This window comes from Heptranchias perlo, chromosome 11 (genome assembly GCF_035084215.1).
Source record: "Heptranchias perlo isolate sHepPer1 chromosome 11, sHepPer1.hap1, whole genome shotgun sequence".
Classification (NCBI taxonomy): domain Eukaryota; kingdom Metazoa; phylum Chordata; class Chondrichthyes; order Hexanchiformes; family Hexanchidae; genus Heptranchias; species Heptranchias perlo.
In genome coordinates, this window is record NC_090335.1 from 68,275,563 (window position 1) to 68,298,358 (window position 22,796).

The 22,796-nt window shown below is 45.1% G+C and overlaps 2 protein-coding genes across 3 annotated transcripts in view; one reads left to right on the forward strand and one right to left on the reverse strand.

Moving 5' to 3' along the window:
* The window catches only part of LOC137327470 (interferon-induced GTP-binding protein Mx3-like), a 42,713-nt gene extending 37,184 nt beyond the window's left edge, over window positions 1–5,529 (forward strand). For both annotated transcript variants that reach the window (XM_067993323.1, XM_067993324.1), the window contains 3 exons: window positions 2,281–2,357; window positions 3,786–3,986; window positions 4,167–5,529. In XM_067993323.1, the coding sequence (XP_067849424.1) occupies window positions 2,281–2,357; window positions 3,786–3,986; window positions 4,167–4,394 (506 nt within the window). In that variant the 3' untranslated portion in view covers window positions 4,395–5,529. The remainder of the gene's footprint in view (window positions 1–2,280; window positions 2,358–3,785; window positions 3,987–4,166) is intronic.
* Window positions 5,530–6,000: 471 nt separating this feature from the next.
* Window positions 6,001–22,796, reverse strand: part of LOC137326855 (transmembrane protease serine 2-like) — a 35,745-nt gene continuing 18,949 nt past the window's right edge. Inside the window, exons 9-14 of the mRNA XM_067992235.1 lie at window positions 20,941–21,036; window positions 19,242–19,378; window positions 12,416–12,572; window positions 8,622–8,696; window positions 7,789–7,865; window positions 6,001–6,162 (exon numbers count right to left, since the gene is read on the reverse strand). Of these exons, the coding sequence (XP_067848336.1) occupies window positions 6,001–6,162; window positions 7,789–7,865; window positions 8,622–8,696; window positions 12,416–12,572; window positions 19,242–19,378; window positions 20,941–21,036 (704 nt within the window). The remainder of the gene's footprint in view (window positions 6,163–7,788; window positions 7,866–8,621; window positions 8,697–12,415; window positions 12,573–19,241; window positions 19,379–20,940; window positions 21,037–22,796) is intronic.

Here is a 22,796-nt window from a genome sequence, read left to right on the forward strand (position 1 = left end):
TAAAGCCCAGGGTTCCATATGCTTTTTTAACTGCTTTCTCAACCTATCCTGCCACCTTCAAATATTTGTGTACATATACCCCCAGGTCTCTCTATTTCTGAACCGCCTTTAGAATTGTACCATTTAGTTTATATTGCCTCTCCTCATTCTTCCCTCTAAAATGTATCACTTCGCACATCTCTGCGTTAAATTTCATCTACCATGTGTCTGCCCATTCCACCAGCCTGTCTATGTCCTCTTGAAGTCTATTACAATCCTCCTCACTGTTTACTATCCTTCCAAGTTTTGTGTCATCTTCAAATTTTGAAATTGTTTCCTGTACACCCAAGTCCAAGTCATTAATATATATCAAGAAAAGCAGTGGTCCCAGCACCGACCCCTGGGGAACACCACTGTACACCTCCCTCCAGTCCGAAAAACAACCGTTCACCACTACTCACTGTTTCCTATCACTTAGCCAATTTCATATCCATGCTGCCACTGCCCCTTTTATTCCATGGGCTTCAATTTTGCTGACAAGCCTATTTTGTGGCACTTTATCAAACGCCTTTTGAAAATCCGTATACACATCAGCCGCATTGCCCTTATCAACCCTCTCTGTTACCTCATCAAAAAACTCAATCAAGTTAGTTTGCCTTTAACAATTCCGTGCTGGTTTTCCTTTATTAATCCATACATGTCCAAGTGACTATTAATTTTATCCCAGATTATTGTTTCTAGAAGCTTAGGTCTGAGGTCAAACTGCCTGGCCTGTAGTTGCCGGGTTTACCCTTACACCCTTTTTTGAACAAGGGTGTAACATTTGCAATTCTCCAGTCCTCTGGCACCACCCCCATATCTAAGGAGGATTGGAAGATTATGGTCAGCACCTCCGCAATTTCCACCCCTGCTTCCCTCGGCAACCGAGGATGCATCCCATCCAGACTGGGTGACTTATCTACTTTAAGTACAACCAGCCTTTCTCGTACCTCCTCTTTATCAATTTTTAGCCCATCCAGTATCTCAACTACCTCCTCTTTTACTGTGGCTTTGGCAGCATCTTCTTCCTTGGTAAAGACAGATGCAAAGTATTCATTTAGTACCTCAGCCATGCCCGCTGCCTCCATGATACCAGAACTGAGAGGGTACAACTATCAGGAAAGACTGAACAGGCTGGGACTCTTTTCTCTAGAAAAGAGAAGACTGAGAGGGGACCTGATAGAGGTCTTTAAAACTATGAAGGGGTTCGATAGGGTGGACGCAGAGAAGATGTTTCCATTTGTGGGGGAGTCCAAAACTAGGGGCCATAAATACAAGATAATTACTTATTGGATTCATGAGTGACTAAGAAGACACTTCTTTACTAAGAGAGTGGTGAGAATGTGGAACGCACAACCACATAGTGGTTGAGGTGAATAGCATAGATGCATTTATGGGGAAGCTGTTGAAGTACTTGAGGGAGAAAGGATATGTTGACAGAGTGAGATGAAGCAAGGTGGGAGGAGGCTTGTGTGGAGCATAAACACCGGCGTTGACCTGTTGGGCCAAAAGGCTTGTTTCTGTGCTGTAAAATTCTATGTAATATATACAAGACAAAGAATTCCTACAACAAGGACTACTACACAAACTACTTTAAAGTTTCAGACAAGACATTAGAGGATAGATTTTCCCGTTCTGCATCAGAAGAATTGGAAGTCTTCAGGTGCAAAGCATAGGAAAAAGGGACAGCGTCCCATTACATCCGGTCTGCATTCCCATTGCGTTCCGCCAGGACCTTCTGGGTGATCCACAAGACACAGTGGGGCCTTGTGCCGATAGATGGTGCAGGCCCAGCAGTGATATTAAAATGAGGCAGGAGAGGGTGTTCTCAGATTCCCACCCTCATCTTCCTGTTGCTACCCTTGTTGGGCACCCCAACGCAGGGTGACCCAGTGAATCTTGCCTCTATGATCTACCACTAAACCCCTGCCATCCAGAAGCTATAGGCAGCCAGGTACGTTTCCTTCTTTAATTTTAAGGACCCCCCCCCCCAAAGATGTTTTGAGGCTGTCAGGGCCTTTTGATCATCAGCAGTCAGGCCTATTTCAGAGGCAGTTGAGTACAGGCTTGATTTCGGAAGATTATACTCAACTGCAGAACTCCCAGGCAGGAAAATCTATCCTGATTTGTGGTTTAAGAAGATCTATATTAAAAAAAAATCTGCCAAAAAAAATGAAATTAGCAGCAACTTCTATCAACTCCTTTTGGATAACTATGGTTAGGAGTGGAAGATGTGATTTTATTCCCCTTTTTCTGTTGCAGAAATCACAAGAACAAGTTTTATTGATGTTGCCGGCCAACATTTCAGTTCCTTTTGCAACCTTTACAAAGCTGCCAAGGTACAGTATAAATGTATAGATATAACAAACCACTTAATTGAGATTTGCCTATCGGAGCCAGTGATGGGGATTTGTCACCAATGGCAAACCATTGCCAAATTTTAGTAATGTTGTTTTTTACACATGACTATAGGAACAGGAGTAGGCCATTCAGCCCCTCAAGCTTATTCCGCCATTCAATCAGAGTATGGTTGATCTGTACCTCAACTCCATTTACCTGCCTTAGCTCCATATCTATGGAAACCCTTACCTAACGAATCTCGGTCTTGAAAATTTCAAGTGACCCAGCATTCACAATCTTTTGGGGGAAGAGAGTTCCAGATTTCCACTATCCTTTGTGTGAAATTGTGCTTCCTGATTTCACTCCAAAGTGGCCTAGCTCTAATTTTAAAATTATGCCTCCTTGTTCTGGATTCCCCCACCAGCAGAAACAGTTTCTCTGCATCTACCCTATCAAATCTCGATCATTTTAAAACCCTCATTTAGATCATCGCTCAATCTTCTAAACTCAAGGGAATACAAACCGAGTTTAAGCAACCTGTCCTCATAATTCAACCCTTAGAGCCCCAGTATTATTCTAGTGAATTTGCTTTGTGCCCCCTCCAAGGCCAATATATCCTTCCTGAGGTATGATGCCCAGAACTGACCGTCGTACTCCAAATGGGGTCTGACCAAGGGACTGTACAACTGAAGCATCACTTCCTCACTTTTGTAATCCAGCCCCCCTAAGATAAAGGCGAACATTCCATTAGCCGTTTTGATTACTTTTTGTACCGTGCACTATCTTTTAGCGATTTGTGTACACGGACCCCCATATCTCTTTGCTCCTCCATGGTTTTTAATCTCTTGCCATATAGAAAATATTCCGATTTGTCATTCTTGGATCCAAAGTGGGTGACCTCATACTTCCCCAAGTTGAACTCCATCTGCCAAAGTTTTGCCCACTCACTTAATCTGTCTGTGTCCCTTCCTGTTCCCATCTGCACAACTTACTGCGCCTCCTAACTTGGTGTCATCTGTAAACCTGGATACACACCTCTCTATTCCTTCATCCAAGTCATTGATGTATATGGTGAAAAGCTGAGGCCCTGGTACAGATCCCTGGTGAACACTTGTCACATCCCACCAATCAGAGTGCATTCCCTTGATCCCTACTCTCTGTCTCTGTCTCCCACCTCCCAACCAATTACCGACCCATGTCACAAGGTTACCTCCAATTCCATGTGCTTTTATTTTGAGAAGTAGGTGGGTGGGCTGAGATCTATCAAAATGCGAGGTTTAATGGCCCATTTCCTGTTCCTAAATACTCTTACATTCTTAGGCATGAGCTTCATGGGGCAAAAAGTCTTCTCTCATTGCAAACTTTCTTATGGGTAAGTGGGCCTGTATTTGACTGCACTCGCTGCCATTTTTTGTCTTCACGTACAGATCAGAATCGAAGAACTCAGCCGACAGCAAGAAAGTGAAGCAGAAAAGCTGCTGCGGACCCAGTTCAGGATTGAAAGTGTGGTGTATTCGCAGGACAAAATCTACAGCAAGAATTTAAGTACGGTGAAAGTAAATTCACTTCTAACCAGTGGAAATGCCAGCATCCAGGAAATGGCATACCATTTACAAACATACTACAAGGTAAACATGTTATGAGATCAACCAAAAGGAATCAGTTAACTATCCGTTTTGCACCGATCACTAGTGTAGATCAGATATTTTCCGACCTCCTGTCATTAATGGGGTTTAATTCATGAAACACAAAGGGAGGTTTTTGCTTCATACCTCAAATCTTCCTTTATTTTTGTTCTCCACTCCTAGATTGCTTCTTGTCGACTGGCTGACCAGATTCCCCAGGTAATATTCTACTATGTTTTAGAAGAGTTTGCTAATAAACTGCAGGTAGCAATGCTGCAGCTCCTGCAAGAGAGAGGCCGCATCGATGAATATCTGTTTGAAGATCCAGATACAAAGAGGAAGAGGGAATCCCTTAAAAGCCGAATGGACCGGTTGGAAAAAGCCCAAAAGATATTGATCAAATTTGGTTAAATGCTTGTTGAATGCTGATTGACGAATAGTTTAACTTATCTGTTTTTTTTTTCCTTGCAAGTTTTCTCCTCTTTCCTCATCTCCTCTCCTGAAGGTGTTGATTTTGTACTGGTGTATAGTTCCCGTTACTGGTCACCCTCTAGTGCAAGTGGCTATTGTTCATGTCTGAACTTTGACAGCAAGTATTAGCAAACTATTCAACTGAAGTGGAGGAACATCACAGTCTTCCTCACCCAATGTCCATACGCACTATCTTCCAGCAGGTGTCACTGGAATAGCCATCAGACGAATCAACCCTGACTAATTTCCTCTCCCTAACAGCGGGGTCCTCTCAATGCCATCCTGACTGAGATCAGCTAACTCAGAACAGACTATGGATTGAACCTAGAATTCCCCTGGTCTGTATGACTCAGCTACTCACTGAATAAACACACTGAGCTATCAAGGAACCTTTAACTTGTCTTTGGCATGTCTTATGTAGAATCTCTTACTTGTGCATTCCAGTGCATTCTGTGATATCCATCAGATGTTGCAATTCAGAATGTGACAACCAACAAAGCTTTAACTTGAAGTAGATAGAAATACAAATCTCCCTTTTGTAAGAAATTTGACCCTGCATCAAGAAGGAAATAAAATCTGATAATTGTCAGTCATTACTTTCACAAGTGTATACATTGTGAGGGGAGAGGGGATGAGTGCTGCTAGGTTTCCCATGGTGTAGCTCAATTCAGGTGAGAGGATAAGCTGTTTAAGGATAGGATGTTATTCAATATAATGTACAATGTATTATTCTCTTGCTAAGGCATAACTGTATCCTATAAGGCTACCTGTTCTAATCAGTGTAAATTGGACCTGAGCTGAATTAAGTGCCAGTTCCCTTAGAAAAGTCCAACGGTCCATCACAGGAAGATTGTTTCTCTTATCTCAAGATAAGTTGGTAGTAAATCCCTGGCTCCTCCCCAGGGTCAAAAGAAACTAGCCTTAAATGTCTGGCTTTCTTTCTCTTATTTTAAAGACTATGCCTTCTGACGTGTGACATTATTGGATACAAAGTTTATATATAATCATAGGCAATATATAAAAAAATTCTACACTGTGCTTTTGGAAGATAATGATTAAAACTTATCTCACCGTCTCCTATTCTTATTCTTTCTCAGGATCTCAAAACTCTTAACTGCCCTTAGTCGTTTTGAGATTGTTAACCACCATTTTTTGATTTTTGTCCTATGCTGTGGGCCCTTATCCTACACCAAATGCACTTTTGGACTTGAACTCAATGGGACTGAAAGTAAAGAAGTGATGCTTCAGTTGTACAGACCCTTGGTCAGACCCCATCTGGAGTACTGCGTTCAGTTTTGGGCACCAAACCTCAGGAAGGATAAATTGACCTTGGAAGGGGGTACAGCGCAGTTTCAACAGAATGTTACCAAGGCTTAAAGAGTTAAATTATGAGGACAGGTCTCGTACACTTGGCTTGTATTCCTTTTGAGTTTAGGAGGTTGATGGTTGAGCAAATCAAGGTATTTAAAATGATTAAGGGATTCGTTAAGGTAGGTAGGGAGGCCTAGAAATTTGTGGGCACTGTGCCCGTTTCTTAAACATGTGCCTAAGCATCCATTGGAAGAGGATAATGTGTGCTGCTCGCCCCAGCCATGACTGTCCCCATGAGGGCCAGCATGTGTTCTTTCCCGGGGGAGAGGGTGTGTAAGCAGGTGCAGCCTCCTCCAACAGCAGCTGCCACAGGCTCAAGTTGTGCACGACCATTCCCCTGCAAGAAAGGGAGTGCGTTAGTGACAGGCTTGGGAGGTGTTTAGAGAATGTGCCTATCATGGTCGAATAGTTGATATGCAGTGCGTAATATCTGGGTGCAGAGAAGTGACGGTTGCAATAGTGCTGAGTGTGTGAGTTTGAGGAGGAGGAGGTGGAGTGAAGTGTGGTTCAGCGATTGTAGGAGAGTGATGGGAAGTGAGGGAGGGGGAGTATTTGTGAGGAGTGAGGTCGGAGATGTGAGCAGAGAGGAAGAGAGCCGTATTCTTACCTCGGCAACTCTGGTGCAGGAGCGAGAAGAGAAGCCAAAGCAACTGCAGGTCAGAACTATCAATGTATACGACATAGGAGGAAGCCATTCGGCCCATTGCATCTGTGCCGGCCACAGTTGCCAACTCTGGTTGGATGTAATCCTGGAGATTTCATCACATGACCTCCTCCCTCCAACCGCCCCATCCCCACGCACCCCCCATTGGTCGCCCAACATGTCCATTCTCACGTCACAATGCCCCCCCACCTCTGCCAATTGGAAAGCAAACAGGCTCTTCGTTACCTGATTGGATGATTCTTGACTGTCAGTCAAACAGCCTTTTCTTTCCCATCACCAACATTTTTAGAACTAATAAACAAAAGTGCTGAAAGGAAATGATTTTTTTAATGCCCCCTTTGATTTTTCTCCCGGGTCGCTCACAGCAGTGTCCGAGAGATTAATTTTCAATTCCTGGAGACTCCAAGACATCCTGGAGGATTGGCAACCCTAGTGGCGGCTATCTGCTGGAGCAAGGTAAAACTAATCCCACTGCCTTGAAAGACTCAGGAACTGGACTCTTCCATTCTGCCAGCGGAGCAGTTTTGAATCCCCTGTAGCCCTGCTCCATTTTCGTGGGTAAAGGTACATTTGGCAAGCAGGGTAGGCTCCCTGCATAATCCCTGCCATTTTCAGGGAACCCGCTGCTAGCATACATGAAAATTGACCAACACTGCAGTACCCAAAAAGATGCCCGGGGATTTAAAGAACAAAGGGGGGCCCCAAAGAGGAAAGGGGAGATTTCTTTTAGGCCTAAAAAAAGTAGATATCTGGGGTCTAGATGAAGGGAGAGGAAGCCCCCACTAGGCTGTCTTCCTCCAGTCAGCCACTTCAGGGGCTTACCTCCATTAAAAAGAAAAAAAGAAAGAACTTGCATTTACAGAGAGCCTTTCACAACCTCAGAACATCCCAAACCACTTTACAACCAATGAAATACTTTCGAAGTGTAATCACTGTTGTAATGTAGGAATCACAGCAGCCAATTTGCACACAGCAAGCTCCCACAAACAGCAACGTGATAATGACCAGATAATCTGTTTTTTAGTGATGTTGGTTTAGGGATAAATATTGGCCAGAGCACCAGGGAAGAACTCCTCTGCTCTTCTTCAAAATAGCCCCATGGGATCTTTTACATGCATCTGAGAGGGCAGATAGAGCCTCAGTTTAACAGGGCCCATGATGAAAGACATCACCTCTGACAGTGCAGCATTCCCTCACTGGGAGTGTCAGCTTAGATTTTGCATTCAGGAGTAGGACTTGAATCCATGACCTTCATAACTCAGAGGTGAGAGAGCTACCACTGAGCCACAGCTGATATACCAGGTACTTGCTCCTGGGGTCGTCAGCAGAGACGGCGGCCGTAAGCAGGCACATGGGACTGCTTTCTGGGCCACCTTCTTCAAAGAGAAAATAAAGGTCAAAGAAATCTCCTCAAAGTGTATCAGATATAAAAATAAGTTCCACAGATTCCCTTGTAAGAGTCATGGGCTCTTTGAAAATCGAATAGCATCTTCAGAAGTATTAGTTCACTCTAGATAACGAGGCAAAATTGAACAATATATTAAAAGTGTGAAGTAGAAAAAAATTGCAAGAATATTTAATGTTAGTTGACAGGACTTTAGTTTCCTGTCGATTCACATAATTCTTTGTAGTACGCAGTGGTACCACTAACACTAACAAAGAAACCACACTATAGTAATCACCCAGCAGACAATTTAGACAATGGACTCCAGTTTCTAAGCTTTATAAGGAGTTTTTCTCCAAATACAATCATTTCAATGGATCATTTTCTTCAGCATTCATTCAATCAGCTGACATTTGCTGTATTTTACTTATGAGGTATTCAAAACAGTTCTTAATACAACTGGGTTCTGAATGTCTCTTGGTTGGATGGGTCCGGACACTACGATCTGCATACAGGCACTTAAAAAGAGAGCAATGGAAAGGCTATTTAGCCCATGAAGCTGCCATCCCTCTCCAAATAGTCGCAGCAAGTCACACAAGTCACAATCTTACCATGTCAGACAAAGAGGAGATTTCTGTTTACTCTTAGAGAAATCCTTAAGTAAGTTCAGAGCGTAGGGGAAAGTTCGAATCCCCGACAGAGGGGATTGTATGTCGTCCGAGAAAGGAAGTGGAATGAAAGAGCTGACTATGTCCTTTTTTGTTCCGTACATTCTCACGTACAACAGAGATGCCTCCAGATTTGTCAGGCTTCATCGGTTTTTCTGAAATCAGACAATTGCATTATAAACTGAATGAAAATCAGTTACACAAACGCATCAGAAATTGACTTCAATTGACCTGCGTAGTAGGATTTGGAACATTTAAGAAGGAATCACTTTCATTTTGGAGAAGCGTCATTTTAGACAGGTTAGCCTAGATTTTCTGATATGGCTACAGCTTAGACTCAAATAGCTGTGACTTGGCTTCAGACAACAACAACTCGCATTTATATAGCGCCTTTAACATAGTAAAACATCCCAAGGCGCTTCACAGGAGCGTTATCAGACAAAATTAGACACTGAGCCACGTAAGGAGCATATTAGGACATGTGTCCAAAAGCTTGATCAAAAGAGGTAGGTTTTAAGGAGCGTCTTAAAGGAGGAGAGAGAGGTTCAGGGAGGGAATTCCAGAGCTTAGGGCCTAGACAGCTGAAGGCAAGGCCGCTAAAGTTGGAGCGATAAAAATCAGGGGATGCGTAAAAGGCCAGAATTGGAGAAGCGCAGAGCTCTCGCAGGATTGTAGCACTGGAGGAGGTGACAGAGATAGGGAGGGGTAAGGCCAGATTCATGTCAAAGTGTGCTGTTTGCACCCAGTTTTCCGGGGTCAGCTTACTAGTACAACCCCCAGGTGCAGATTTGAATGGCCGCAGGGAACATATTTTTGATTGGAGTGGAAAAATCACACGTAAGGAAAACTTAAAGGGATAGGGACAATTAAAGTGTAGAATAGGGTGACAAAAATTCTGACAGCGTTTGGCAGGGCTAATAACGCATCTGAGCCATTATGAGCCTTCGCCTAGGCTGAAGGGAGAGAAGACGAGGAAACGACCGGCAAAACTGAAGGGAGAGGAAACCCAAGTGCGGGCATGAGTCACCAGGCAAATGACAGAGCAGCCCAGTGCCCAAAATCATGTCTGATATCTGCTGATCAGGAGGTGGTGCTAGTCCATGGCACCATCCTCATAGCGAGCAAGAGGAAGCAGGTTGGAGGTCACAACAGACTGGTACTGTCGTTGGCTGTGCCAGCCCTATGCTACATCGCAGCCACAGGTGCCCTAGCAGTAGATGGTACAGCTTTGCATCTGGCTGTTCTGCTGACCCAAGCCCTCCAAAGACGGTTCCCAAGGTTACCACAAGGTAGGTGGAACAATGGGCTTCAGATATGGTTAGTGCCATGATGGCGCAGCCACTCGGCTGGTGAACTTCTTTCACGGCATGTCTGCATGACGTACTGCGATTGAGGAATCATCCAACATTATGATTGGTCAGACATTCACGTATCTTAGTGGGTGCCATCGGGGCTGTTCTCTTAGCTTCCTGCACTAAACATCTGCCAAAATGAGGTATGTTCATAGATGCAGTAGATGCAGATGTGAGGGTACCGCGGGGCGAGCACATAGCACCTCTCATGCAGCCTGACCTGCCTGGTATCTCCTGCTGTTCTTCCAAACACATCAGATAGGGGGATTCCCATTGGGATTCCCACTGGGGGGGTCATTTTGACTTTGTGCGATAGTGTGAGACGGGCGATAACGAGTCGGCAGCCCGTTTTACGTCTCTCCCCATTTTTATTTCCATTGAAGTCAATCAGGAGAGATGTAAAACGGGCTGCAGACTCGTTATTGCCCATTTTACACTATTGCACAAAGTCAAAATTACCTCCATTGGTGCCAGTAATGTCGGAGGGGGAGAAAAGCAATTAGCACAAAGGCTTGTGACAACCTAAATGCCAGCAGAAAAAAACCCAGAAGAAAACAAGTTAAGAAATGACTTTAAAACCTGGAGAATCAATTTACTTACTCTGCCCTTTAAATCGCTCAGAGCTGACTCCATAGCAACCTTGGATGCCCGTTTGGCAATGACAAGGGGAGATGGTGTGCAAGACATCCCTGCCCGTACATTAACATTTAAGTGAAGTTTCCATCTATTTGAGGTAGGCACTTGCACCATCGGTATTCTCAACACATTGGAAATTGCTGGCGACATCAAGTAGATCAGAGACCCGGTGTGGAGGAACTCAGTCAGACCCACTCAGAAACTGCAGGCTGATATGTAGCTGAGTTGGTAACTCCCTCACCTTGAGTTCATGGGTTCAAGTCTCACTTCCAGAGACTTGTAATGGCGTATAATCTAGGCTGACGCTTCGGTGCAGTACTGAGGGAGTGCTGCACTATTGGAGGTGCCATCTTTTGAATGGGACATTAAACCAAGGCACCGTCTGCCCTCTCAGATGGATGTAAAAGATCACATGACACTATTTGAAGAAGAGCAGGGGGGTTCTCCCTGGTGTCTTGGCCAATATTTATACTTCAACCAAAACCTAAAGACAGATTATCTTGTTGTTATCACATTGCTGTTTGTGGGACCTTGCTGTGCGCAAATTGGTTGCCGCATTTCCCACATTGTAACAGTGACTACATTTCAAAAAGTACTTCATTGGCTGTGAAGCACTTTGGGATGTACTGAGGTTGTGAAAAGTGTTATATAAATGCAATTTCTTTCTTTCTTTACGTCAAGCACAAACAATGGAATAGCATTTATGCAAATTAGTGGTGCTTTCTGGTACATTTTCTTCCTCTATGAGGGAATAGCGTAGGAAACAGTCGCTTGCTACTCTATTAGGAGTCCTCAAATTAGGAATTTGGAAAAGGTGTCTGTTCTCTGTCCACCTTTTGAATTCTAGCCGCAATCCCACCCTGTATTTGACTTTCTCTCATCATGAAGGTGCTGACCATGGTGGCAGCTGTTGAAAGCAACTCTTTGCCCTGCCGCTGTGCAGGATTCAATGCTCAGGATGTCCCCTTGGGTGACCGTGACCCAGAATCCTGCGTTTGGTGGTATAATTTCAAGCAGATGTTATAAAATATTGCTGGACCTCAAGTCAATTGCGCGGTGAGCAGATCAACCCAGCCATTGCACTCTGAGAAGAGGTTTCCACTTGTGGGGAAAGCAGAACTAGGGGCCATAAATACAGGATAGTCACTAATAAATCCAATAGGGAATTCAGGAGAGACTTCTTTACCCAGAGAGTGGTTAGAACATGGAACTCACTACCACATGAAGTAGTTGAGGTGAATAGCATAGATGCCTTTAAGGGGAAGTTAAATAAGCACATGAGGGAGAAAGGAATAGAAGGATATCCTGATACAATTGGATGAAGAGAGGTGGGAGGAGGCTCGTGTGGAGCATAAAGACAGGCGTGGACCAGTTGGGCCAAATGACCTGTTTCTGTGCTGTACATTCTACATAATTCTATGTATGAAATCTCCTTAGGAACATTTAAATACTTCACCCTTGATTTGTATCTGCAGAGGGGAACATAGATGCTTTACCATTTTCTATCGATATGCCAACTTTCACATCTCAAAGAGACGAAGCTTTGATCCGGAGACGTGGAAGGTCCAACACTCAATCGCCAATCTGTGCTGAGTTCACCAATCTCAGCAAGGGCAACGGTATGGGTCACTAGATGAGGACAGGGTCGGCCTCAATGGTGATGTCTTCTTCCCCCCCCCTCCCGCCTCCCCATGGTAAATTAGCCTCCCAACACTCATTGCCTAGTTTCACAAATGAAGAAATGGTCACTAGGGTGAAGCTTTGGAAGGTAGTGGGCAGGCACGGACCCATGCCTCAGCGTGAGTCAGGAGAAGAGAGGGGAAATTTGAATGTCGATTTTACAATAAACTTGCCCCATATATTTGTTGCACATCCTTAAGACTCACTTGCCTTCAATTGCAGGTAAATCCAGTCCAGAAATGCTGTGATTCTCACGTATATGCCTGGTTTCCCCACTCTGGCACATCCATAACCCCAGCTTGTGGCACCTCCCAACCACCAGAATGAGTTCTGGTGTATAACTAAAGGGCCTCCACTGTCACCCTGCATCATACAAAGGAAGAGTGTTTGTAAAGTACAGAACAGTTGATCTTAGATAGTAACAATTTAGTATCAACTGATGGGAAGTCTCCTCTATCTGCTGACCATAATGGACAGCTTCAATCCAATTCCTAATGAGCATGCAACCAAAGTATAAAATTGCCCTTTAATTGGTAATCTCAGTCACGGACACCATGGGATGACTGATATGGAAATGCAAAGTTGCAACACTGGTGCACTAAAGATCGCTAAAAACTAGTGGACAGGTGCAAAAAATAACGTAAAAGGCTAATGGAATGTTGGTCTTCATCTCAAGGGGGCTGGAATACAAAGGGGTGGAATTATGATATAGCTGTACGGAGCTCTGGTTAGACCCCATCTGGAGTACTGCATTTAGTTTTTTTCTCTCAGAGGGTTGTGAGTCTGTGGAACTCCCTTCCCCAGAGAGCGGTGGAGGCAGGGTCATTGAATATTTTTAAGGCTGACAAGGGAGTCAAAGGTTATAATAGGTAGGCGGGAAAGTAGGGTTGAGGTCGCAGTCAGATCAGCCATGATCTTATCAAATGGCAGAGCAGGCTCGAGGGGCCGAATGGACTTTCTTGGTCTTAATTCGTATATTTGTATGTTCGTAGTTCTGGGCACCACATCTCAGGAAGGATATATTGGCCTTGGAGGGGGTGCAGGGCAGATTCACCAGAATGCTACCGGGGCTAAAAGGGTTAAATTATGACGAAAGGTTGCATAGACTAGGCTTGTATTCCCTTGAATATGGAAGATTAGGGGGTGATCTAATTGAGGTATTTAAGGTGATCAAAGGAGTCGATAGGGTAGATAGAGAAAAACTATTTCCTCTGGTGGGGCAAGTCCAGAACAAGGGGGCATAACCTTAAAATTAGAGCTAGGCCGTTGAGGAGTGATGTCAGAAAGCACTTCTTCACACAAAGCGTAGTGGAAATCTGGAACGCTCTCCCCCAAAAAGCTGTTGAGGCTGGGGGGTTAATTGAAAATTTCACAACTGAGATAGATTTTTGTTAGACAAGGGTATTAAGGGTTACAAAACCAAGGCGGGTAGATGGAGTTAAGATACAGATCAGCCGTGGTCTAATTCAATGGCGGAACAGGTTCGAGGGGCTGAATGGCCTCCTCCTGTTCCTATGTTCTTAAGGTGCAACAAGGAATGGTGAGACACAATTTTTCAGGTGGAGTAGAGGGATCTTTGCTACACATCTAGTCAGGCTATACATAATATGGGAATGCAAGGTACTGAGTGCACTAACATCCCTCATCTCAATCAGCATAAAATTCTCACCAGTCACATCATTAAAAATGTCATCCGTAGGAACAACAATTCTTTTGAGAGGGTTATACATCATTATTAGAATCATGAAGACATCATTGAATTGATGTCCAGAGTTTGTTCTAAGTAATCTACTGCCCTGAAATTCCTGCGGCAGTAATCAGCGGAAAGAGGGAAAGAGGATGGATTGCCTATTGGGGCGGGGGGGGGGGTCAGAATTCGGGGCAGAACCCAGATCTGCCAGGTTTACGCCTGGCCCCCAACACCCCCCCACCCCCCCACATCAAGGGGCCATGGCTGGGGGAGAGTTCCCAGGCTACACTGGGAATTTCACCCATTACACACTCATAAGGTCCAATGGAACTCTCATCAGCCAAGAGGTGGGGTGAGTTCAGTTCAGTGCCTAAGGTCCCGAAAGGTTCTGCAAGCAATGGTAATCAATCTGAAATACAAACTACAAACGATTAGAAAGGAAGTACTTGCATTTATATAGCATCTTTCACAACATCCCAAAGGGTTTACAGAAAATGAAGTACTTTTGAAATGTAGTCACTGTTGTAATGTAGGAAACGCAGCAGCCAATTTGCGCACAGCAAGCTCCCACAAACAGCAACGTGATAATGACCAGATAATCTGTTTTTAGCGATGTTGGCTGAGGGATAAATATTGGCCAGGATACCGGGGAGAACTCCCTTGCTCTTCGTCAAATAGCGCCAAAAGATCTTTTACATCCACCTGAGAGGGCAGATGGGGCCTGGCTTTAGTGTCTCATCATCTCCGACAGTGCAGCATTCCTTCAGTACTGCACTGAAGCGTCAGCCTAGATTATATGCTCAAATCTCTGGAGTGGGACTTGAACCCATGACCTCCTAACTCAGAGGCGAGAGTGCTACCCACTGAGCCAATTTTAAAAGTTCGCACTCCCGACCGAGAGCCTTGCCCACCGGGAGTGCCTGTGAGGAATTTGAGCACATGCTTCTCATAATTTGCCATTCAAGAAAGTGCTGCCGGGATTGCAAGTTGGCAAAATTACCCCTCACGTTTATAGGTAAATTCTCAGAGACCTCTCACCACTGGCAGGTACTTGCATGCACCCAGCACACATCGGATAATCAAAGGTGCACTGCCAACAGTTTTCTCTCTATTGTGCCCACGATTAACGATTATACAACACACACTGGCTGCGTGCAAGGTCGCATGGGACCTTGCAGAATTTATCTGCCTAACTTCAAAACTAACGGACGAATTGACAGATGCCACGTTATGTAGGTCCCAGCCGTGAGATGGAAATGCTGAGTTATGTTATATCAAGTTTGAACCTAACTAATGCTGTGCTGTTGTAATTCCAGGTGATTGCACTATTTGTGACAAGCATTCTGATAACTATGCTTTCTTTTTGTATGCAAGGAGTTAGAAAAATAAAATTTTACTAGACGTGCAAGTTGGTGTTGCCATGACCTATGATAAACCAAGGTTTTCAATCACTTTACCTGTTGCTGTTGGCACAACATTTTCCGAAATGTTATTTAGGTCAATTCAATGAGCTACGCCCAGCATCATTCAAACCTCAGACAGGCAGAGACGAATGCAACATACTTCCTACATTAATTTTGGGTGGTGTGATGCCAGATTGTCCAATTACCCTTCCCTACATCAATGTGTGCTCAGGTCCGAAATCTGAATTTCCAATATTAACTGGAGCTTGGATCCAAGACACGCATTAACCATTCTTACACTGGAAAGAATTAAGAGAGCTTTGGTCTGTGTCTAACCTGCACTATACATAACCTGCGCTATACATATCCCGCACTATACATAACACGTGCTAGACGTAACGGGCTAGAAATTGGGCCACGTAGCGCCCGTTGTTTTGGTGCTACACGGCCTCCTGAAGTGCCAAGATGGCGTCTTGGCTGCGCACCTACGTTCCAGCGTGAGGTGCGCCGGACGCCATCTTGTTATAGGTGTTAACGCATACTCAAATACCGAACGCCAGCAGTGTGTAAAGTAAGGAGAAAATGGATACAATCAATGTGCGACGCTGATTTAAAGTGTTAGTCATCATTTTGGGACTTAACGCTCAACTCAACGCACAGTCTTAGCCACGACCATCTGAACATGTTTTAGAGTGCCTGGAGGACCCCCACCATCGCTATTTAAAGGGACCATACAGGATTTACAGGTGAGTGACTGGATAATTGCTTCTGAGGCCGGGTACAAACTCAGATCATCAGATTGGTGAGGTGTGGCGTGCAGATTGGAGAATATGGGATTTAGTAGTGCGCAACCTTTATTCAATGTGTTAACATAACTCATCAGTTTGTAAACATTAGGACGGGACCTGCATCTGTGTTTTACATGTGCAATGTCTGATCTCCGTTCAGACTCCATGCAGTTAGCAGACTATTATTTTCAGCAAATAACAGGTACCGGCTACCTTTAAGAGATTTTAAGAGCCAGCCTGCCTTTAAGAGATTGGGGCTCCCCCTGCTGGTGGGAAGTGCAAATTGCATTGAATCCTCGTGTCAACGCTGATTTCCAACGCTGCTTGAAGGTAAGTATTCAGGCCGGACAAAAATCCTGCCTGCGCAGGGGCCATTGCGCGCGGGTTAATAGAGGATCGTGCTACCCCCGCCCAATTATAGGCCTTATCCAATTTTTTTTCCCACCAACTTGCTGACATCACTGTTTAATTGGAATGATATTTCCATGCTCCAACACTTACACCCCTTAGCTGGATGAGCACAAAGACCTGGCTCAGCTGAGGTCGCAGGCAAATTATTACAGGGCCTTAGTATGTTGGCGGACAAAGAAAAAAAATCAGATGGGGGAGGCACAGGGGTTTAAACCCACCTGCCTGGCGGAAGCCGGACAGGTGGGCAGTTAAAATTGGCCGGGATCCCATCGACTGTGATATTTTCCGTAGGTTTCTGACTAAGCCGCCCGTCTAAAGCCATCGAGGTCCTTCTCTAAATATACAGTTCAGGGTCTGAAGACGTCATCGGGCTCCGACTGCTATTTTAACTCGGGCCTGAGTGGTTTTGCAGCCAGGCTGAATAGAGTTGGGACCCGCCAGGGCCCTAACAGGTTTTTACTTTCTTTTGTGGGGCCAAGAGGGCTCCTCCGAGCCCCACGAGGAAAGGTTAGACCTCCCCTGCCTCGGACTCCGCTCCCCCATCCCCTCCTGCAAGACCCTCCCAGAACCCCTTTTCCCCACACTTACCGCTGGCAAGCAGCCGTGGGCTGCCCGATTTTCCGGAGACTGAGAGCTGCTTCCCGCCCGTTCCGTCTCACGGTAGGCGAGTGCGGGTTGGGATTTCAAGTTGTCGAGTGACGCATTTGCAGAAGACATAAAAGGGGATCGAGAGGTAGGCTGCATGGGCCTCCTTGTGAAGAAGGAATTATGATTACAAGGTCCAATGGGGGAGCGCTGCCCCCTCACCCACCCCGACACACACACAGGGCGCCTGTATCAAGAGGGTGCATGACTAATCCACTGGCCTGGACTCTTAAAACTAGATTACCATTCCCAAAACTAAATTGAAACTTGTATTTTCTTTTTGGACGCAGCAATGATACTTTGCAGCATTTAGCTTCCTGCTTTATTTTCTCTTCCTGTGGAGAGCACCATTCTCCCATCTTAATATTGTTTACCACACTGTCCTCCGGTAATTGTTACTGACAGGAATTCCTTAGGGGATTCGTATTGACCTGCAGACAAATTCAAAGGGTTGCTCTTCCCATACCCATGAAGGTTACCACAGCATTAAACGTTTGCATTATTGGATCCTCCCAAGACACCGCATGGGACATCTGTTGGTTTTCAGTCAATAGATGCATCACATGCATGATAGACATGGGGTAACATGCTTATCGCTTTCCATGTGGAAATCAGGCATCAGCTGGACAGGGCACAGAATTTTCACCGGGTGGCAGAATTCTCAGGAGTGAATGGCAGATGGTAACAGGGTTTTTTACATCAGCACCATGGCCTATATGAATAGAAAGGACTTCCATTCAATGCGCAGCTGGTATATGACAATAGGAACATCTTAATTTAAGTCAATGCCCATTATCAGAAGGTAATGGGATCAAGTCTCACTCCATAGACTTGAGTACATAATCTAGGCTGACACTTTAGTGCAGTATTGAGGATTGCTGCACTGCCGGAGGTGCCATCTTTCAGATGAGACGTTAAAATGATGCCCCGTCTGCCCCCTCGGGTGGATGTAAAAGATTCCACAGCATTATTCAAAGAAGGGCAGGGGAGTTCTCCTGGTGTCCTTGCCAATACTTACCCTCAGCCAACACCTAAAAGCAAATGGCTTTTTGTGGGACCTTGCTGTGCCAAATTGGCTGCTGCGTTTCCTACATAAATAAATTTAAAACAGAAATAGACAGTTTCCTAGAAGTAAAGGGAATTAGGGGTTACGGGGAGCGGGCAGGAAATTGGACATGAATTTAGATTTGAGGTTAGGATCAGATCAGCCATGATCTTATTGAATGGCGGAGCAGGCTCGAGGGGCCGATTGGCCTACTCCTGCTCCTATTTCTTATGTTCTTATAACAACAGTGACTACACTTCAAAAGTATTTAATTAGCTGTAAGATGCTTTGGGATATCCTCAGGCCATGAAAGGTATTATATGTAAAAGTTCCGTCTTCTTCTTTCATTATATCCGCGTCCTATTTCTCTGTGAGCATTCATTCACTCTCTCCGCTGCCTCCATCCATGTACTTTCTGCATTCAGTGGAGGATGGCTTTCTGCTCCAAGGAGAACCACCCTCCTCTGTTACAGCTCCAAGGTCTCTTCCAGCAAAGGGGCAGTTCTCCCCACATTGCCCCTTGGCTCATTGACAACAAATTCTCCATAAATCCAGAAAGAAGCGCTCCCTTTTAAGGAGAGGTAGCAGCGATTTTAGAGCCGCTGACCCATGGAAAACCCCTCTCTCCACCACCACCCCCCCACCACACATCCAAGAAAATCACACTCCCAACTTAGATTCCAGCACCAGTTTTCTTGGGCACTGAGACGTCATTAAATTGTGGGGGGTGGGAGTGGGGGGAAGGTGCTTTTAATTTCCAATGAGGCAAACCCTCTCCCACCCCTCCACCCACCGCCCCCACGTCATGGGCAGTCACGACTCCAAAGTTGCCAACATCAAGGGGTTTTTAAAAAATTTCTTGCCAATTGTAGTTAGTGATCAGAAGTACGCAAACTAACTGATTTTCCCTCCTTCCCTAACTCGAGGGGCACCGAGGCCAATTGTAGTTTTCCGTCTGCTTGTGTCGCAGCTGAACTCAGCACAGAACAGGGATTTAACCTGGGGGAGTGGGGGGGGGCTTGCTAAAAACTTGCCGGTTATTAACAATACCTGACATGCATCGCGTCCGCCCTCTTCCAAACCAGCACACATCATGCGAGGTGTGAGGGACTCATAATATAATGTTTTACAATCGACATGGCTAATTAGAGGCACATTGGTCTTCCGTAGAATTTCAGATGGAAAGCCTGATGAAATGAACATAAAACACCTTAAGCCGCAACTCCAAGCAATACTATTCACGGAATCACAAGAGCAGGAAGGCCATTCGACCCATCATGCCCGTGCTGGCTCTTTGAAGGGGCTATAAGAAATAGGAGCAGGAGTAGGCCAGAAGGCCCCTTGAGCCTGCTGCACCATTCAATAAGATCATGACTGGGGATAGGGCGGAAAAGTTGAGTTGAGGTGGAAGATCACGGCTGATCTTATACCTCAACTCCACTTTTCCACCCTATCCCCATATCCCTGATTCCCTTCGTGTCCAAAAGTCTATCAATCTCAGTCTTGAATATACTCAACGACTGAGCGTCCACAGCCCTCTGGGATAGAGAATTCCAAAGATTCGCAACCTGCTGAGTGAAGAAAGTTTTCCTCATCTCGGTCCTAAATGGCGGACCTCTTTTCTTGAGACTATGACCCCTAGTTCTAGACTCTTCAGCCAGGGGAAAAGCCTCTCAGCATCTACCCTGTCAAGCCCTCTAAGAATTTTATACATTTCAATGAGATCACCTCTCATTCTTCTAAACTCCAGAGAATATAGGCCCATTCTACTCAATCTCTCCTCATAGGACAACCCTCTCATCCCAGGAATCAATCTAGTGAACCTTCGTTGCACTCCCTCTAAGGCAAGTATATCCTTCCTTAGGTAAGGAGACCAAAACTGGACACAGTACTCCAGGTGTGGTCTCATCAGGGCCCTATATAATTGCAGCAATACGTCCTTACTCTTATACTCCAACCCCCTTGCAATAAATGCTAACATACCATTTGCTTTCCTAATTGCTTGCTGTACCTGCAGGTTAACTTTCTGTGATTCGTGTACAAGGACACCCAAATCCCTCTGACTACGAACATTTCTTAGTCTCTCCCCTTTTAAAAATATTCCGCTTTTCCATTCTTCCTACCAAAGTGGATAATTTTACATTTCCCCATATTATACTCCAACTGCCACCATCTCGCCCACTCACCTATCTATATCCCTTTGCAGCCTTTTAGCTTCTTACTTTCACAGCTTACTTTCTTACCTAGCTTTGTATCCAATTAGTTCCACTCCCACTGCTCCTTCCTCGTAGCTCTCCAAATTTTTCCTTTGCAAGTGGGCACCACACTCTAGGAAGGATGTCAAGGCCTTGGAGGTGCAGAGGAGGTTTACTAGAATGGTACCGGGGATGTGGGACTTCAGTTATGTGGAGTGGGGCAGGCTTGATGGACCAGCTGGTCATTTCCTGCCTGTCAATTTTGTATGGTCAGATAGACTGAGAATTGTACCTGGGACTATCTGCTCTATGTGGTCCGCGAGCGCATTGAACAAGGAGGGACGAAGCCACGTCTACAGCATGTCTGAGCAAAGAGGAGAGAAAATGGCAGAGTAGAGTTCCTGGAACTTTCTGATGACCAGCTATGGAGGTACAAACTGGAAACAGGCCACACATTTACCCTCTCAGCTACAGAGGTGATCAGGCTGGGCGAATAAATAAAAGGGAATCAAAATTATGTGAACAAAAAAAGGGAACCCCTGTCGATCTCTTACCTCCTTCCGTTGTGTCTCCCCAGCCGGAAATCCAGCAATTGGAATTCGGAATAAACTCTTGGCCATAGTTTGGCAAACAAGCTGGACTTATTATTTCTAATGTCAGAACAAAATAATGGAGCTGTCATCTACCATTGGGATAGTTTGAAAACCAATTTATAAACAGGCTAGTTACACTTTCTTTTTTAACTGTCTCCTAAAAGTTTCTCAGTTTTGTTGGCTATATTAATAAAGAACAAGAAAGCCTTGCACTTCTAAAATGCCTTATCACATTTCTCAGAAACGCCTCAAGTTGTGAACTACTTTAAAGTGGAATGTTTCCTGTTATGTTATTAGGCAAACATAGCAGCTACATTACACACAGCAGGATGCCAAGAACAGTGATGAGCTGAATGACTGGTTAATCAGTTTTTGGTGGTGTTGACTGAGGAGCAATGTTGGTCAGGACACCAGGAGAGTTGACGCTATGAGGCCATTAATGAACATACATTCAGTATTTTTTTAATTCATTCTTGGGATGTGAGTGTTGCTGGCAAAGCCAGCATTTATTGCCCGTCCCCAGTTGTCCTTGTGAGCCTTCTTTGTGAATCACTGCAGTCCATGTGGAGAAGGTGTTCCCGCAGTGCAGTTAGGTAGGATTTTGACCCAGTGACGATGAAGGAACGGTCGATATATGTGCAAGTCAGGATGATATGTGAAAGCTTCAGGTAAATTAATTGTTGTAATGTAACATTTTCATCGAAATAGCTTTTGTAAGTTGGACGGGAACTTGAAGGCGATGGCGATCCCATTCACCTGTTGCCTTTGTCCTTCTAGGTGGTGGAAGTCACGGGTTTGGAAGGTGCTGCCGAAGGGGCCTTGGTAAGTTGCTGCAGTGCATCCTGTAGATAGTACACACTGCAGCCACAGTACGTCAGTGGTGAACTGGGTGGATGTTTGTCCAGTAGATGGGTTGCCGATCAAGCAGACTGATTTGTCCTGGATGGTGTCGAGCTTCTTGAGTGTTGTTGCAGCTGCACCCTTCCAGGCAAGTGGAGAGTATTCCATCACATTCCTGACTTGTGTTTTGGTGGTGGAGAAGCTTTGCGGAGTCACAAGGTGAGCCACTTGCTGCAGAATACACAGCCTTTGACTTGCTCTAGTAACAAGGGCATTTATATGGCTGGTACAATTGAGTTTCCAGCCATTGGTGACCCTCAAGATGTTGATGGTGGGGGACTTGGCAATGGTAATTTCCATTGAATGTCAAGGGGAGGTGGTTAGGCTCTCTGTTGTTGGAGACGGTCATTGCCTGGCACTTGTGTGGCATGAATGTTACTTGCCATTTCTCAGCCAAAGCCTGGACGTTGACCAGGCCTTGCTGCACGTGGGCATGCACGAATGACCAGAAGTTCTGCTAGATCTGTTCTTAATCTTAGCACAGTGATAGTACTACAGAACACAATAGAGGATGTCCTCAGTGTGAAGACGGGACTTGGTCTCCGCAGGACTGTGCGGTGGTCACTCCTACCAAAGCAGTCATGGACAGATGCATCTGTGACAGGTAGATTGATGAAGACATGGTCAAGTAGATTATCCACCCATGTTGGTTCTTTCACCATCTGCCACAAGCCCAGTCTTTCCTTCGGGTCTCAGCCAGCTCGGTCAGTAGCAGAAATACTGAGCCACTCTTGGTGATGGACATTGAATTCTCCCGCCCAGAGTACATTCTGTGCCCTTGCTATCCTCCAAGTGGTGTTCAGCATGGAAGAGTACTGACTCATCAGCTGAGGGATAGCAGTAGGAGGTAATCAGTAGGAGGTTTCCTTGCCTATGGTTGTCCTGAAGCCTTTAGACTTTGTGGGGTCCTGAGTCAA